This window comes from Suricata suricatta, chromosome 11 (genome assembly GCF_006229205.1).
Source record: "Suricata suricatta isolate VVHF042 chromosome 11, meerkat_22Aug2017_6uvM2_HiC, whole genome shotgun sequence".
Lineage (NCBI taxonomy): Eukaryota > Metazoa > Chordata > Mammalia > Carnivora > Herpestidae > Suricata > Suricata suricatta.
The window spans coordinates 96,032,103-96,048,896 of record NC_043710.1 but is presented as its reverse complement, the minus strand read 5'-3'; the positions used below and the strand labels follow the sequence as shown (position 1 = coordinate 96,048,896).

Genomic DNA, 16,794 nt, shown 5'->3' with positions numbered 1-16,794 from the left:
TCTTGCAGGAAATTTAAATTACTACAAGCAGAGTCACAATGACCTTGGCCTTCTCTCCTGCTGGGAGCCACGGAAAATGAAAGACAGTGCTTGAATAATGTATTACACTTCTGGGTCTTAAACAGCCTGGCCCACGGCAGGTAAAAAAGCCACCTGTGCCGTATGTGGTGGGAGGGCTTGGAGAGAGTCAGAGGTTCGAATTCAGCGTAATTTCTCCACGAATGACTCACTACTTCCCGAGATGCACGGAGAGTAGGTCCGAGGCTGCAGGGGAGGGGAGGGACCGCACGATGGCGGGTGATGGGTACTGTCTGGGGTTAGCTCAGCGCTCTGTTGCTCTGCGTCCTCTTTGACGGAAAACAGCAGTGCATGCTCTGGGCTGACGGCGGAGTCCACACACTGGTTCTCCCTGCTTTCCGGATTGTTCTGGGATTTTCCCTGCATTTCGTATTAAGCAATGTGGGCACAGCCTCTATGTGCTTTGCTGATAAGATGAGAAAAATGCATCGGCAGACGCCTTCCCAGACAAGACAGGAAAAGCCGTGTCTGAGCAAAGGGGAGGCTGGGCCGCTTGGCTGGCTGATCACAGCGCTGAGGTTCAAAGCCTCTGACCATGTGCGGGTGTTGGGTTCAGGTGCACGGCGCTCAAAGGGGAAGAGGGCGAAGGCGACCGAGAGAGCTCGGGACGTGGAGAGGGAATCGGAAAGCCTTTATCTGGGAAGGCAGACTGGCTGCTTGGGGTTATCTGGTCACTTCTGAAGGGAAGGAGCTGCTGCATTCACTGTGGCCACCGGAAGCCTCAGCCCACAGCGCCTCCCTGGCTCATGGCTGCAGTAAACACCCAGCAGGGAGCAGCCTCGTGTCAGGACCTCCGGGGGACGACGGAAACCCTGACCCTCTCCATCGCCAGGAAAAGCACACAACTGTATGAACTGGAGAATGTTTGAGCCGGGCGGCAGCCTTCCTAACACTGCAGGACGTTGGAGAAGCCGACAAATTACCGTATCACAAAAGAGATTTAACTACAGTTTCGCCTGGTAGCCAATAAACCACTGAGTGAATCATTGCCATAAAGCTATTACACTAATAAAACAATAGTGGGCAGAAAAGCTATCTGCTGAGTTGGGTCCTTCTTTATTGCAAAGATTAAAAAAAAAAAAAAAGCTTGTTACGGCCTTGTACCAGTTCTCAAGTCAACGGCTGACACAGAAACATAAGGGCATATTTCAGCATGGACGTGCTGTGTGAGCCACGATCATGAAGAGTTTATTTAAGATTCCACCCAACTTCTAGAGCAGGTGTTCCGGATGCAGCCGGTTTCTTGCCTTAAAAAAAGCTTCGTATTTTTGTCCATTTTGACTTTTTCCATGCTTTGTTATGAAAGAGGTGCAGCAACGAGTTAAGAGTTTTAAGGGCTGGTAGTCAATTTTTCTGAAACCTAAGTGATTATAGGTAAGAATATTTGGAGAAGGGGGAACATACTGTTGCCAGCCTGGGTGATTGCTGAACCTGGGGGCGACCGGCCCAGCAGAAGCAGGGCACCGTGCTGGGGAGACTGGTACCACAACTGTTTTTGTTTTTTAATGTTTTTTATTTATTTTTGAGAGACAGAGAGAGACAGCACGAGCAGGAGAGGGTCAGAGAGAGAGAGGGAGACACAGAATCCGAAGCAGGCTCCAGGTTCTGAGCTGTTAGCACAGAGCCCGATGCGGGGCTCGAACCCACAAACTGTGAGATCATGACCTGGGCTGAAGCTGGACCCTAACCAACTGAGCCACCCAGGTGCCCCAGGTACCAGGTCGTAAGATACAGTCCTGGGTAAGAAAGACACATGTGACCAAGAGTCTGCAAGGTGTCCCTGGCAAATTGAGTCTGCAGGTGACATGACACGGAGGGTCTGTAAAGCTCTCCCGAATAATGAAACTGCAGTCTTGCTCCATGGAGTTTTCTGGGAGCCCTCTGGGTCACTGTGGGGTGCACTCAGCCACGGTCCCACCTTGAAGGAATGAGCTAAATCACTGTGGCAGCACCTGTCAGGATGAGTGACAGCACGTTCAGTCTACATCTGCAGAAGACATAATGGAGGTCTAACCGGGCACTGCATATCAGAGCAGGGAATTCGCAGAGGGTCATGTCCCAAAGGGGCTTGTTCCCCTGAAAGGCAGGACACCCCAGGGCAGGAAGGCAGGACCCAAAACGAAATCTAGAAGGGAAGGGATGTGCACACTTCGTGGCTCTTGGTGCGGACTGCGTTGACCCGGGGAGCGAGGGGCCGCCGGAAGCCAGAGGATCCCACCCACCTCTGCCTCGTGCTCCGGGACCTGCAGATGCTCTCACACATCCACCATCCCCACGAGATATCACCGCATGACGTCTGAGACATGTGTGGACCTTCCTACCCGCGTCAACCGCTCCAGATCGTATCCCCGATTCTTTCACACAGACCCGGCACGCCCACCACCCATGTGTCCAGTCCTCACACGGAGGGGCGGTTCTGGCCGGAAGATGGTGCAGAAGCAAACGGACACCAGCTCATCTGAGGTCTGGGAACCCCAAGGGTAGGTGACTGTGGGGTTGAAGGGAGGAAATCGGACGCCCCGGGGGGCTTTGAGTGTCTGGCTCTGGAAGTTAAAACCAGAGGGGATGCCTCCCTTCCACCTGGGCAGTGGTTTGGCGTCTCAGTCTGGTTCTCCTAGAAAACACAGGACAGCCTGCAGAGCGGTCCCGCCGGTCACCTGCAGAGCGGTCCCACTGGTCACCCAAAGAGACAGACAGCAAACAAAGCGGGCGGAGTGCACTAGCTCCAGAAACAGAAGAGAAATTTTCTTGACTTTTGTTAATGGTTGGTTATCATCATAACCCCAAATCTCACTGCTTTTGCCACGGAAGAGAAAGTCTTTGGAAACCAATGTTTTCTATGTCCTCGATCTCAACCTGCAACTTTAGCTAAATCTGTTTCTATGGCAGATGCTTCCAACACGTTAACACTGAAAGTACTATACTTCTATCCCAAGCTTGAGGCTCACCCTTTTAAAACCTCTAGTTAATCTTTTTCTTCATATATATATATATATATATATATATATATATATATATATATATATGCTTACGTCTTCTAACTCTTAAATTTTGTTATAGGAAGCAATTTTTAATACAAAATTTTACAGGGAAATAAAAGTAATCCTCTAAAGTCTTTCCTCCCCACCCCCATTTTGTTTGTCCAGAGATAGGAATGATTATTCCAGAAATAGAGACTGCTCTAGGCTGTGCTCCTCAGTGTGGTAGCCACTGGCTGTGTGGAGCCCTTCACATTTAAACTAGTTAAAATAAAATTATAAGTCCAGTCACCCATTTGTGCTGTGCACACATTAAATGTCCCATAACTGCATGCTGCCAGGGACCCCGGCTCTGCAGGGCACAGGCAGGGAACATTTCCATCCCAGAAGGAAATTCCACCAGGTGGTACGGGGGGCTGAGGCGGCAGTGTGACAAAATCATGAGACGAAGGACAGAGAAAATGAACTTGACTCTCTCTCTGCTCCTTTGCGAGATTTTGGCTGTTGCCTGATTGGACACGGATAGGGAACCAAAGGATGAGAACCATCATCTAATTTAAAAGGTCGTTGGGGGAACCTGGGTGGCTCAGTCAGCTGAGCATCCCACTTCAGCTCAGTTCATGGGTTCGAGCCCCGCATAGGGCTCTGTGCTGACAGCTTGGAGCCTGGAGCCTGCTTCTGATTTTGTGTTTCCCTCTCTCTCTCTGCCCCTCCCCTACTCACACTCTGCCTCTCTCTCTCTCAAAAATAAATAAACATTTAAAAAAATTTAAAAACCAGTCGCTGTATTTCTAGGGAAGATCCATCCTTTCATGCCCATTATCAGGGCAGATGTGAATTGAAACAACATCATCTGACTGTCTATACAGTATGTTTTCTGGAACCTTCCCTTTTGTAAAAAAATCACCAACCAAAGTCTTTTTTGTATCTTATACATTCCAAGAGGCATAAGGGACCTACTATTAGCAAAAAGGAAAAATACCTTCACAGGACACTTACAAGTACTTTTGAGAGCAGAAAGTCATAAAGAAGGAAACACTGCATCGCACAGAGAAAAACGCTCAGGAGAAACAGCACGCTCCGTGGGAAGGACAATTATATAAGCTTCACTAGGGGCTTCATAATTTTTCAGATTTTATTCCCTAAATGCTGAGCGCTGAAATATTTGGGCAAAGCCACACAGGCCTGCTTCTGTGATGGGTCCCGGTTACCCCCTAAGGGTGCTCATGGCCCAGAGAAACTCATTTCACATCTCATCAGTTACAACCGGAAGCTAGCAACGCAGGCTTCTCATTTCTCTGGGGTAAGAACACAGTCACAGAATTGAACAAAGAACAGGGGTTTTTCCATAATGAGCCCGGCTCAAGCAACCCCCCCTGTCTGGATAGGGAGCAAGCCTTCTCCTCCTTTCCATGGGGCAGCCCACGGGGTGATTGGCAGGACACGGTTCAAGGGTGTTTGGGAGTCCAGGGGCAACGCGCCAGGCGTTTGTGTGCTGGGTGTGCAGTGGCGGGTGTGCAGTGGCGTGTGTGTGCTGGGTGTGCAGCGGCGGGCGTGCCAGGCGTGTGTATGCAGCGGCAGGCGTGCAGCGGCGGGCGTGCCAGGCGTGTGTGTGCAGCGGCGGGCGTGCAGCAGCGGGGTGCAGTGGCGGACAGAGTGATGATGCCATTTGGTGCCTCTGTGTGGCCCCTGGCAGAGCGGTTCTGTCCAGGGCTCTGCAGACTCCTGGGTGTAAAGGTATCTGGATACGATGTTTCAAAGAGATGCTTCCGTGAGCAGTGTCCCAAAGATGCTGACATCTTAGACCTGCTCACGTGATGAGCAGAAATCAAGGGTTTCCCTTTCTAGATGTTAATTATGAACATAAATATACAGGTAAGGTGTTCAGAGATAAGAAAAGAAGGAAGAGAAGGACGCTTCAGACTTCTCTAGCCTGAAGTGTCTGGCAGGTGAGAGGCTGCGGGGGGTGCGGTGCATATGTTTAACTCCACCATTCCTGCAAAAAACCATCTAAACCGTGAGGCTGTAACTTCTGTCTGAGCGAAGTCCAGAGGAAAAGAAAGCACTCTACACATAGATCAAAGGCCTGAACTTGAATGTTTTTCCGCAGCACGATGTCTGGGTAGAGACCTTGTCACTTGCTAGATTAGTTTAAGTCTATTCTGATGATTGCATTCTGGATTGATCCTCAGAGTATGACAAAACATTACAAAATTCAGGTTCTTAGATGCAAAAAACAACATCCAATCTGGAGTTCATCAGGTCAGACAAAAATAAAACACAATGAACACGGACGACAGCATTCTCGAGATAGGAGAACTTATTTTTCCCCTTGAAAATGGCAGGGTGGAGTAAAAAATTCTTACGCCTAAGAAAATAAGCTGTAGGCAGGTCCAAAAGAATGTGTTTCCGCTCCTAAGGTAAGCACGGACATTGTGACATTTTACTTCCTGCGTTTCCCGAGTTGAAAATACCAGTTATGACGCAGCCGTTTTCACTGAGCTCAGAGGCTGCCTCTTGAAAGTTGCTATTATTGTTTTGTTTTTAGGATAAGAAAGAAACAGCTTTACAAAGCTGGAGGTTTTATTTAGGGAGCGCTCTCTATTCCTTTGTTTGGGTGGATACTGAGGAAAAGTCACTCAAACAATAATTTCTAATAATAACGTCTGCTTCATTGTTTCTGTTCTTAAACGGATTTCTGCGTGATGTGTGACATCTTACAAAATGCATTTCCTATGCACGGCGAGTCACCGTCAGTGGTTATCTGATAGAATTAGTCAGTCCCGTTTCACGTCTGTGAACACTTTGTGACTTGCAAAGGCTCCCATGATTGGGAAGGAACAGCGGTGCTACCAGAGTCAGGAGCTCTAATCTAACTCCCCTCAAATCTGCTCTTTCTTTGATGCTCATAACGAGCCGTGTATTTAAAAGGAAAAAGCACAGTGTTACTAGTGACCAGAACAGAGACTCTGGGACGCAGACTCTACCCTCCTTCTGTGGTTGCTCCTTGTTTATCTTCCTATTTACTGTTTATCTGTGCCTCCTTTCAGAGCTGACTCCCCAGGGAGCGCTCAGCAATATTTAGGAAAAACTGGTATTTTTAGAAGAAAAATATTACCGTCTTTAAATAATTAAAAAGTATCTAACTATATGTATTTTCTGTCACCTTACATTTTGCCATCTTCACTGTTTATTTATTTTGACCCTCAGAGTGGGGGAGGGGCAGAGAGAGAGAGAAAGAGAGAGAGAGAGAGAGAGAGAGAGAGAGAGAGAGAATCCCAAGTGGGCTCCACACTGTCAGTGCACAGCCTGATGTGTGGCTCGATCTCACAAACTGTGGAATCAAGGCCTGAGCTAAAACCAAGAGTAAGACACTTAATTGACTGAGCCACCCAGGCACCCCTCTCTCCACTTAATTTTTTAACGACTTGATGGACTTCAAGTTTGGCCCTGACAGTTTTCTTAAAGCAGCCTAGATTTTGGAGTTACGGCCTTTAGGAACACCATCACATCAGTACTAGGAGGCCAGCCCAGCTCTGCCTCACCGCATCACACATCTGATGATATAATCTACCATGGTGCTGTCACCCCGCAGGTGGTATTAGGTGATTAGGGAAAAGACTCCCTTCTTCGGGAATGACTCAGCCCCTCCCCAGGGCATGTGGCTTGGCAAGGTTAGCCAATCGTCCCTGCCGTTGTGCAGTGAGCAACCTGAACGACTGCACACAGTGGCCCGGTCATCCGGCACCCTGGAGGCGACATCACACCTGCAGCTGGAAAGAGCCGACGTGCTGCTCGGTTGCAGGACTGCAGCCAGGAGCGTCGGCAGCGACTCACCTCGTGATACTTCTTCACGGTTTTCCCTGAACTGCACGAGCAGGACTTCCAGTCGACGGTCCCGCAGCCACAGTTGCCGCCACAGCGCTGCACGAGGAGGCAGCGCGGAAAGAAAACCACGTTGGTCAGCTTCAGCTCCTCCCGCAGGTTGACGGAGTGGTTCCTGGGGGTGCAGCTGTAGCGCTTGACGTCGTCGTTGAGCCTGTCCAGGTCAACTGTAAGAAACACGCGCGCGTGAGCCGGCAGACGGCCCTCGGCCACCACCCTCGGCGGGCGCCGGAGACCTCTGTGAGGACAGCTTCACTCCGGGGGCCAAATCTCAGTTACCAGCCCAACACTGAAGGGGGGACAGGATCTACTTCCCTTTTGATCCCATCTGCCTACAATAATAATAATAACAATAAATAAAATAACAGCAACAAACAAAAATACAAAAAAAATTCTGCAAACTTTGGCTGGATCTTTATCATGATTCAAATTTCCTTGCATCTTTAAAATTTTTTTTAATGTTTATTTTTGAGAGAGAGAAAGAGAGCAAGCATGAGCAAGGGAGGGGCAGAGAAAGAGAGGGAGACACAGACTCCGAAGCAGGCTCCAGGCTCTGCACTCTCAGCACAGAGCCCAATGCAGGCCTTGAACCCACCAACTATCATGACCTGAGCTGAAGTCAGACATTAACCGACCGAGCCACGCAGGCGCCGCATCCTTGCATCTTTTTTTAATGTAAAAAAAAATTCTGAGGAAAGAAAATGAAATGATCAGCCATTTAAAACAACTATCTTTATCTTAAGAACAAACAAAACAAATCATCTCCTGATTCCGAAGAAACCACTGTTTAAATATGACTTGAATTACATCTGAGATGCATTAGGACAAACATTCCAGCATATTTAGCTGGGAATGAAATCTTACAAGGAAGTGTAATGAAGGAAAAGGTTTTGGCTTCATTTTAGTTCCAAGGTCAATGAAAACATCAAAGACAATGGCATTCTGGGGCTCGTCTGATGTGTAGTTTGCACTGGATCCTACACGGCGGGACTGCACAGGGGTTAAGGGCCAGCTGTGCCTCCTGGTCTCCGCTGCCACACCTGTGACCTGTGACTGGCACAAGGTTACCCAGGTCACAGCAATCCCTGAAGGACTGAATCCAGTGTGCCCGGCACTCAGTTAATGCTGCTTCTGCGTATTCATCTGAATTCATTTCGAGTTTTCCTCCATCCTTCCCTTCAAAGTCAAAGGGTCAAAAATAAAAGTAAAAAAAATCTCAAGCCTTTCTCCTCTATTTCTCTCTTTTGGTCATAACTCTGGATAGGTAAGGGGGTGCGGTTATTGGGTGTCTATGAGTTAAGAGTATCACTCTGAATTTTCAAAGTTTAGTCACAACTATTTACTTAAATTAAAAGTGTATCATTGTATCACACATGTTACACTGAACGTTCTCAAGAATCCACCTGATCCTCCAGGTGCGTGGCATCCAAACCGGGGAACGGCGGCCACGGCCACCTTGTCCCAAGAATGCAGTGATGAGACAGTTCTCTGACGACACGGGCCCTGCTCCCCGTCAGCGTGCTGCCTCTGTCACCTGCCGGGTCTGTGAAGGGGGGTCCCACAGAGCCTGGACTCTAGCCCCCCAGGGTCTTAGTCTTGAACCACAAGTGCCTGAGGGGCAGTCAGCGTGCTCCCTGGGGCAGATGCTGAGGACGTCACCAGGACGTGTCTGTGGGAGACCAGAGCCAAGCAGCTCACAAGCGGATGCAGAGTCCCCGAGGCAGCACGAAGTGGCTGTCTGCCCCGAGGCTGGCGAAGCCTCTGGTAAGGAATTAAATGGCACTTGGGCTGAAGCCCCGAGAGCCCTTCCATATGTGCAAGCATGTGCTGCTTCTCAGGGGCAGGGCTCTCTGTCCCCCTGCTGTGTGCGGAGCCTGCGGCGGGGGGGGGGGGGGGGGGGGGGGGGGGGGGGGGGGGGGGGGGGGGGGGGGGGGGGGGGGGGGGGGGGGGGGGGGGGGGCAGTAAATGCTGAATAATTTCTGTGCATACTTTACTGCATTTTTCCCTTCCTTTGTAAAGACATGCCATAAGTTTAGCTATAACGAATCCAGCTTTAAATTGAATGAACTCTGTCTTGGGAAAGGAACCATTTTATTGCTGCGAAATCCCTGGGCATCACTGCAAGCCAAGCAGGAGCGGTTACATAAACGGATTAAGAAGTGCAGTAATCATCCAAGTGTCACCTTCACGTAATCGGGACTTTGGACGTCGCTGTGTGGTGGGCAGGGCGGGCGGAGGGCTGCCCCTGCTCTGGGCGAGGACGGGGTGTCTGTGGTCCGACACGGCGGAGTGGAGTGGGACTGCCAGCAAGGAGGCATGGGTGTGCGGGGGCAGGGATAGGAAGGAAGGAGGGCACCGCACCGAGCTGGCAGGGTCTGCGGCTCGGCCCCCTGCTGAGCACCTCATGCTCAAGGCCACATTTCATGGATGGTCCCTATGCTTTCACAGTGAAGAGCAAGTGTAAAACCAGCACCTGACGCTCTCCTCCCTGTCACTCCAAGGTTTCTAGCGCATCAAGCGGAGAGGGTGCATGACAGGTACCCCGAGCAGGAGGAAGCGGCCCGGGTCACTGGGCCGGCCTGGGGGTGCAGTGGTGAGGGGCTACAGCCCTTCTGCAGAATAATCTGGGCCACAGGCACTGGGCCCTTCCCAGCAGGATTCAGCCAAACCCCAAGGGGCCCTCAACAAGCCAGGGTGAGGCACCTCTGCCTTCCTCATCTGGACTCCTCACGCAGAGGACCGGATCAGTTCACCTGCACTCCGCACTGGCGGAGTCCCCGCCGCCCTGGAGGCATTTACAGCACGGTCAGTTTACACAGCAGTTCACCGCAGGACTTGAACCGTGGCCCAGGGCGGCTGTCCTGGTTCTCAGGGGAGGCCACCCGACAGTCGATTTACAACCAGGAATGAAAGGTTTTTCAGATGGATGCAAATAAGTGCCAGGTGTGATTGCAACCATTCTGCAGGGCCGAGGGAGTTTCTCATCAAGGACTCATCAAGCTGTCAGCCCAGGCAGGAGGCTGAGGGGCCAGGAAGGCTGTGGGGGCAGGGGGGCTTCCGAGGAGGGGGCTCTGGTGTGGAGCCTCCGGGAGGGGGGAGCCCAGGGAGAGGCCGCCCTTCCACTCCCACATCAGTCTCTACCGTAGAGCATGGCAGGCAGCAAGAGGGCTCCTGGTTTGGCTCAAAGGCTCGTTAATTGATCCCCTTCCCTTTATTTCGCCCGCTGTGCATAATGTCATAGTCATAATCCCACTTTTGCTGTCCTTTCGGGTTTGAGTCTTGTGTGTTCGTGGATCCTGGACAGCAGTTCAGTTTTCTGGGCTGTGTGCAGACAGCCAATTGGAAAGGCTGAGAAGGGGTCCCCGTCCTCAAAGGCTTCCCCTGGACACGTGAGTCCAGCGGGAGCACCACACCTCCAGCGGGAGCACCCTCATCTTGCATCACTGCCCGGGCCGGGTGCAGGAGCTCCGAGCACTGTGCCGGGTCCTGGGGGCTGAGCACTAGGAGGGGAGGCAGAGAGCGGAGGCACAGGGTTCCTCTGCGCTCCGCTGAGGCGCAGGTGCGGGAGGACGGAAAGCCAGGCTGGTCTCTTTGATCCTGCAGCCCTGACAACCAGGTAGAGTGAACATCTCTTCATGCCTGCAAGATCCCCCATCAGTGCTAGGAATTAAAGACCAGTCTTGCTCTTGCTTCCACAGTGGAGGAAAACTGAGCTTGAGAGCTTAAGAAAAAGAACTTGTCCGCAGCCACACCTGCAGCCCATGGGGGAGCTGGACTCTGAATCCAGGCTTTTCCGTGCCTGTGGGCCTGGCAGCCTCGGTCTGAAGATCTGAAGGCAGATGCAGAGAGTACTTCCCACTGGGGGATCGCTCGCTGACCCAGTGACCAGGCGTCCCACCTGTGTGGTCGACCCTGACCTGTCATTTTCAAGATGTTGCCAATGACATGCACCCAAGCATGTGCTCCGTGTACACACACCCACTGATCAGACTTTGCTGGAAAAGTACACTGTGCCTTAGCTGACAGCAGAGAGCCTCTTTCCTCTCGGTATTGAACCACATGGTGACCTTGATCTCTTTCCCCTGAACTGAGAGGACCTGTGTCTGTTCAGTCTTCATTTTGTCCCCATTCCTTCTTGAACTCCTTCTGGCCCCACCTACGACTGGCCTTAGTCATGAAAGTTAGTTGAAGCCGTGCAAAGAGCTGAATGGATTGGTAACAATAATTTGCCTTCAGAGGGAACCAATGCGAGGATTGTAAAGATTCTTTCTTTAGAGGCGTCTGGGTGGTTCAGTCGGTTGAGTGTCCGGCTTCGGCTCAGGTCATGATCTCACAGTTCGTGGGTTCAAGCTCCATGTCGGGCTCTGTGCTGACAGCCCAGAGCCTGGAGCCTGCTTCAGATTCTGTATGTCCCTCTCTTTCTGACCCTCCCCTGCTCATGCTGTCTCTCTCTGTCTTTCAAAAAATAAATAAAACACATAAAGAAACCTTATTTTATTTTTTTTAATTTTTTTAATGTTTATTTTTGAGAGAGAGAGAGCATGAGCAGGAGTGCTCCCAAGTAGGTCCTCCGCCCAACGGGGAAAACCGCCATAATCGGTTACACAAAGCACTAGAAATGAGACTTTAATTTCACAACACTAGACGTGTGATGCTTTGCATGAAGGCAGGACGTAAGGGGGTGGGTGTCTGTGAACGGCTGTGGTCATTTTTACACCAAAGGATGAGGGCCTCTCAGCCTGGACCATCTGCTCTTATTAATCCTCACGCAACTTTGCGAAGCGGTTCTAATCAGGGCCATTTCTGCAAAGTGCAGGACACAGAGGCTCGGGGCCTACACGTGACTTCCCTGCGGCCACTGTTCTTGGGACGTGAGAATTTCATCGCAAGTTTACCTGAGTCCAAAGTCCTCGCTTGTCCCTTCCTTTGCTCTGTTTCTATCAGATTTGTGGTAGACAATTTTAACACTGATGAAGACAGCTCTTACTTGGTGTATACTACATGGTCCAGGAAGTGTAATGAGACCATCCCTCTTCTGACGTTAGTAATTAGAAAAATAAATCCATTTTGATTTAATGGCCCCAGTATCTGTTTAATTTACAGAGAGGTAGTTATAGGGGGATGTTATCTCAAGACTGACGTATCTGATTCACCACCACGTCAGCCAAAAGCCTTTTGCGAGTTCCTACCCAGATATCAAATAGGCAGACAGAGAGAAATTTGCAAGCATTCAATGTGTGATGACTTCAGATTGTTCTAAGCTATGTTCACATCTTTAAAAAAAATTTTTTTTAATGTTTATTGTTAGAGAGAAACAGAGCATGAGCAGGGGGAGCAGCAGAGAGAGGGGGAGACACAGAATCTGAAGCAGGCTCTAGGCTCTGAGCTGTTAGCACAGAGCCCCACGTGGGGCTCAAACCCACAAACCATGAGATCATGACCTGCCCCGAAGCTGGACATTCAACCAACTGAGCCTCTCAGGCCCCCTGCTATGTTCACGTCCTAATATGCTATGAAATTATTTCCCTCATCCAAAGTCATTTTTTAAAGAGCAAAACCTGTATTTTCCTAGTCAGTACATAAGAGCATGACAAAGAAACAGATAAATGACTAATTTTTTTTAAAAAAGTATTTTGAGCTAGGAGAATTCAGAACCAATTCAAATAGTTTGAGAGTAAACATATTTATTTTGTTTAGTCCTCAACTACTATGACAGTCATTTACCTCTACATAGTTTTCAAATTAAAAAGGCAAGTGTTTTAGATCTTAGAGCAAAATAATGTCATGTAAGAAATCATAGAATTGGTATTAGAGTCTATGAAATGGTTGATAACTGTCCCAGAGACCATTTAGAGTCTGTAAAAATTGCATATTTCAAACCCTGTCACTTAGAATCAATTTAGTATCAATATATGTGCTCCACTCAATGTGGAAATACTGAGTGCATGTCAACTTTGGCACATGCATTAAAAAATGGCAACTCTTTGGGGGAAGAATTCAATTCTGGTAAGTAAAACCATAGTTCAAAACTATTAAATTGGAGTGCCTCAACAACTGTATCCACATTTTAGTGACAACCTTTACTACTGTGAAAACAGGCTTCCCCTTGCTAGAATGTGTTGGATTTTTTTCCTGTGACAAACACACTACCATTTAGGAAGTCAAATTCTCCTGGAATAAGTAAACAAGAAACCAGATCTCATTTACATGGCTAATCTCCGTAAGTGGCCTCTCAATTAATGCCCACTCCAGGAGAGCTTGAGGCTGATCATTTCTCAATTTAAAGACGTCCAATTTCATGCTATGAACCTGGATAAAGAAACATTGCCCCTAAATGCAAAGGATTGTGTTTCTGTTTTTAGTTTTGTTTTTAAGCAGGCTCTATGCCCAGTGCAGGGCTTGGACTCACAACCCTGAGATTAAGAGTTGGGAGCTCTACCAACTGAGCCAGGCAGGCACCCCCAAAGCATTGTGTTTTAAAGAAATCACAGTGAGTGTTGAGGCAGGCTACAAGAGGTATGAAATGATTATGTAGTTTGCAGAAGATCTATAGAGTTTCTTACCTAATTATGTACAAGTTTGCTAGATCATTAGCATATTCATCAGAAAAAGTAAATGCAACTTAAACTTGAAATACTTGTTTTTTGTTAACTATTTAAGGCAGCTTTGAGGTAGTTGAGTATTAGTTGAAATTATTGGTAAAATTGGGTTTGGGAACTGTAGTTATGTACAGATTTCGATTCTCTGTGCTACCCTTTTCTCCGTACCCTCTAAGATATTGAACATTACATATATTAAGTTGTTCTATTATCTTCAGTCCAGAAGCTTTAACAGGCAGGTGTGAGCTTACCAATGACTCATGAGTTGTAAAAATGAAGACAGTGATATCACCAAATCTGCCTTCCAATCACCCACAGAAACAAAGCATACCATTTCCTTTCCAATGTTAACTATTTCTACTCCATGACACAACAGTTCTCCACCCAGTGTGTGTGTGTGCTTTATTTTAGAATTTATAAAACTCTGTGTTTTGTAGGTTTACATTTAAAGCTCATCTTACAATACCTGTCTTGGGTATCAAGAAAAATGCCACTTTGATGAGTCTAGGCAAATCAGAAGAATGGAAATTCAACAGCTACCCAGAACTGATGCTTGTCTGGGCACAAAGTCATTAGAAACGATCATACCAAGGAGAGGAAACGTTTTTAGGAATCCTAGAAAAATTCACTCTTTATTTGACATCCAATAGACCTCCCTTATTTATAACCATTTTTCTGTTTCTACCATTCTTTCAACATTCCCTTTCTTCTACATCAGAATATAAACCTTGAATCTGTATTTTTAAGTTCTAAAAGCTGAAAATGACATCTGGAATCTTAAACGGGGCTCGCCTCTGTGTGTGTGAGACATACACAGGTTGCTCAGCGTCAGTGGAATGATAAACAATTAAGTCAGCATAGTGAGAAAAGTGCGCAGACAGTGGTGACTTGCGGGTGTGAAATGAAACAGTACAGATCTGCCTTCAAGCCTTTCTAAAGAAGAGATTAAGAAGTGAGACCTGAGCCAACAATGGAAAGAAATGTTTGCTTTGTCAGAAATAAGTGGAATGTCACCTCGAATGCTCTCTCGAGGTTCTATCAGTAACCAAAGGCATTCTTAACAAAGCTACCTTCCTCGCCTATGGGGTGGGTTTCTGTAAACTTTGGAAATATACTAATGCTGGGTTATTAGTACCTTCAATTCCGCAAACATGAACTGAGCACCTAAAACGCATCAGAGGCTATGCCAAGTACCCGACCTACAGGATGAACGGTCCCTGAAACCGTGGCTCTCAACCCCAGCTGCCTCTCAGGATCCATCTCCATCTCCCACGAGCCATAAAACAGCATCGCTATGTCGGCCTCCCCAGGGGGTGTGAGTCAGTGTGTCTGGGACTAGACATCGGCAGCTTCTCACAGCTGCCCGGCCGAGTGGAGATGAGACCTTTAGGTCCTAAAATCTCCTATTCCCTCGGGAAAAACCCCAAGCCACAGCAACAGGAGCAGGACGTAGAAATGCTGTGTCATCCCCAGTGCTCCAAACATTGGGGTGGTTGATTCCACAGGGTCAGGACGAGGGACAAGGAAGCTTTCACCAGCGATGCGACATGCACATCCTTCAGGATTCTAAGTAGCCAGAGCGAGCCAACACTTCTCCAACAAGCACCTGGCACCGGCTGTTCTCGATGGCACCACTAACAATCATCAGACGTCGGTGTGAGCATACTGGAGGTGCCAATGAGGAAACTGAGGCACAGGAAGACCAGTGACTTGCTGAAAAATCACAGAACTTGTAAGTGGCAGTGGCAGGATCTGAACCCAGAGGCTCTGCCTCCAACTCAAATACTTTCGGTGGGAAAGAAAGTAATGGATTTGTGCCATTTTTAAATTGTAAAAATGTAATTGTACAATTACATTTTTAATTGTAAATTGTAAAAAAAAATAGGTGCCAAGGAGAGCTGCGCCTCCGACAGCTGTGGTGGTGAAGATCCTTGAAGACCGAGCGGCAGCTTATCATTTCCTTGTCTGACACCAAGTCCCTAGTGTTCTGGGGGCATCACAGCACTGTGAATCTTTCACTGTCCTTCGAGTTGACCATAGTAGAGACTCAAAGACGACAACACCCCAGAGATGTGATTTCTCCTCTGGGTTGAATCCAACCTGAGTGCCGGGGAGACTGTGTGGGAGCTCAAAGACTGCCTCTTAGGGTACATCTCTGAAACACTGGGGCCACTGGCGACTCTCCCGCCCGCCCTTCAGCTCTACATTTCAAGTATCCAGGATGTCAGACCTGAGCCATAAGCAGCAGTCCCCGGGAGGAGTTAACGGACTGGTCGTACCAGCCCAAATGTTCTGAGAGGCTGTGCTCACTGATGCACACATTACCTGCGTGAGCTGACCAGGCTCACGGTTCCTACAAGTTCACCCGACACTGTGAAATGTAGCAAACAAGCCCTATTTTAGCTAAATACCTTCACATCTATGATGCACATGAGCCTTACGAGACTTTTAGAGAACAGTTCAGGGGCGCCTGGGTGGCTCAGGCGGTTGAGCTCCGGCTTCGGCTCAGGTCATAATCTCGACGTTTGTGGGTTCGAGCCGTGCATCAGGCTCTGTGCTGACAGCTCAGAGCCTGGAGCCTGTCTTCAGATTCTGTGTCTCCCTCTCTCTCTGACCCTCCCCTGCTCACACTGTCTCTCTCACTCTCAAAAATAAATAAAACATTAAAAAAAAGAGAACAGTTCAGTGACAAATTTTAGCAAATAGAGCAAGAACATTACAGGCTAGAAATCATAGGGTTATTCAGAAAAGATAGTTACAAGATAGTTCTCTATTAATCTGAGTTCAGCATTCAAAGAAACATTCTCAGATCACATCGCTCAGAAGTACGAGTAAGATACTATTTTTTCGAGAGTTTCATTATTATTGTTTTAACTCAAGACATTTTCTCGTGAATGTTCCTCTCCCCTCCCCTCGTTATACTTCCCTGGAACCCCCAGGTGAGCACGTACCCACACGTCTCCAACTATCCCAGGGTTTCTGTTTCTTCTCTGGGACGTGTATATCCTATGAAGAGTCCAGCGCACCAAGCACACAGTAGACCTTCCCCAAAACCCTTTTAGAATATAGACACTGAATGGGGAGAGGTGAAATTTTCTAGAGAGTTCTGACTACTAACCGGGAGCTGAGCCTGATGGCCCTGAGTCCGGAGCGAAATCAACACTCGTATCTATCAGAGAGGCTCAGAAGATCACAGACCATCACACAGGTCCTGCCCCTGGAGGCCAGAAACCGAGACTCTCATTTCTTCTCCA

General features: G+C 48.5%; 1 protein-coding gene across 2 annotated transcripts in view; it reads right to left on the bottom strand.

Moving 5' to 3' along the window:
- The window catches only part of PDGFD (platelet derived growth factor D), a 212,223-nt gene that overhangs the window by 5,288 nt on the left and 190,141 nt on the right, over window positions 1–16,794 (bottom strand). For both annotated transcript variants that reach the window (XM_029956960.1, XM_029956961.1), the window contains exon 6: window positions 6,894–7,108. In XM_029956960.1, the coding sequence (XP_029812820.1) occupies window positions 6,894–7,108 (215 nt within the window). The remainder of the gene's footprint in view (window positions 1–6,893; window positions 7,109–16,794) is intronic.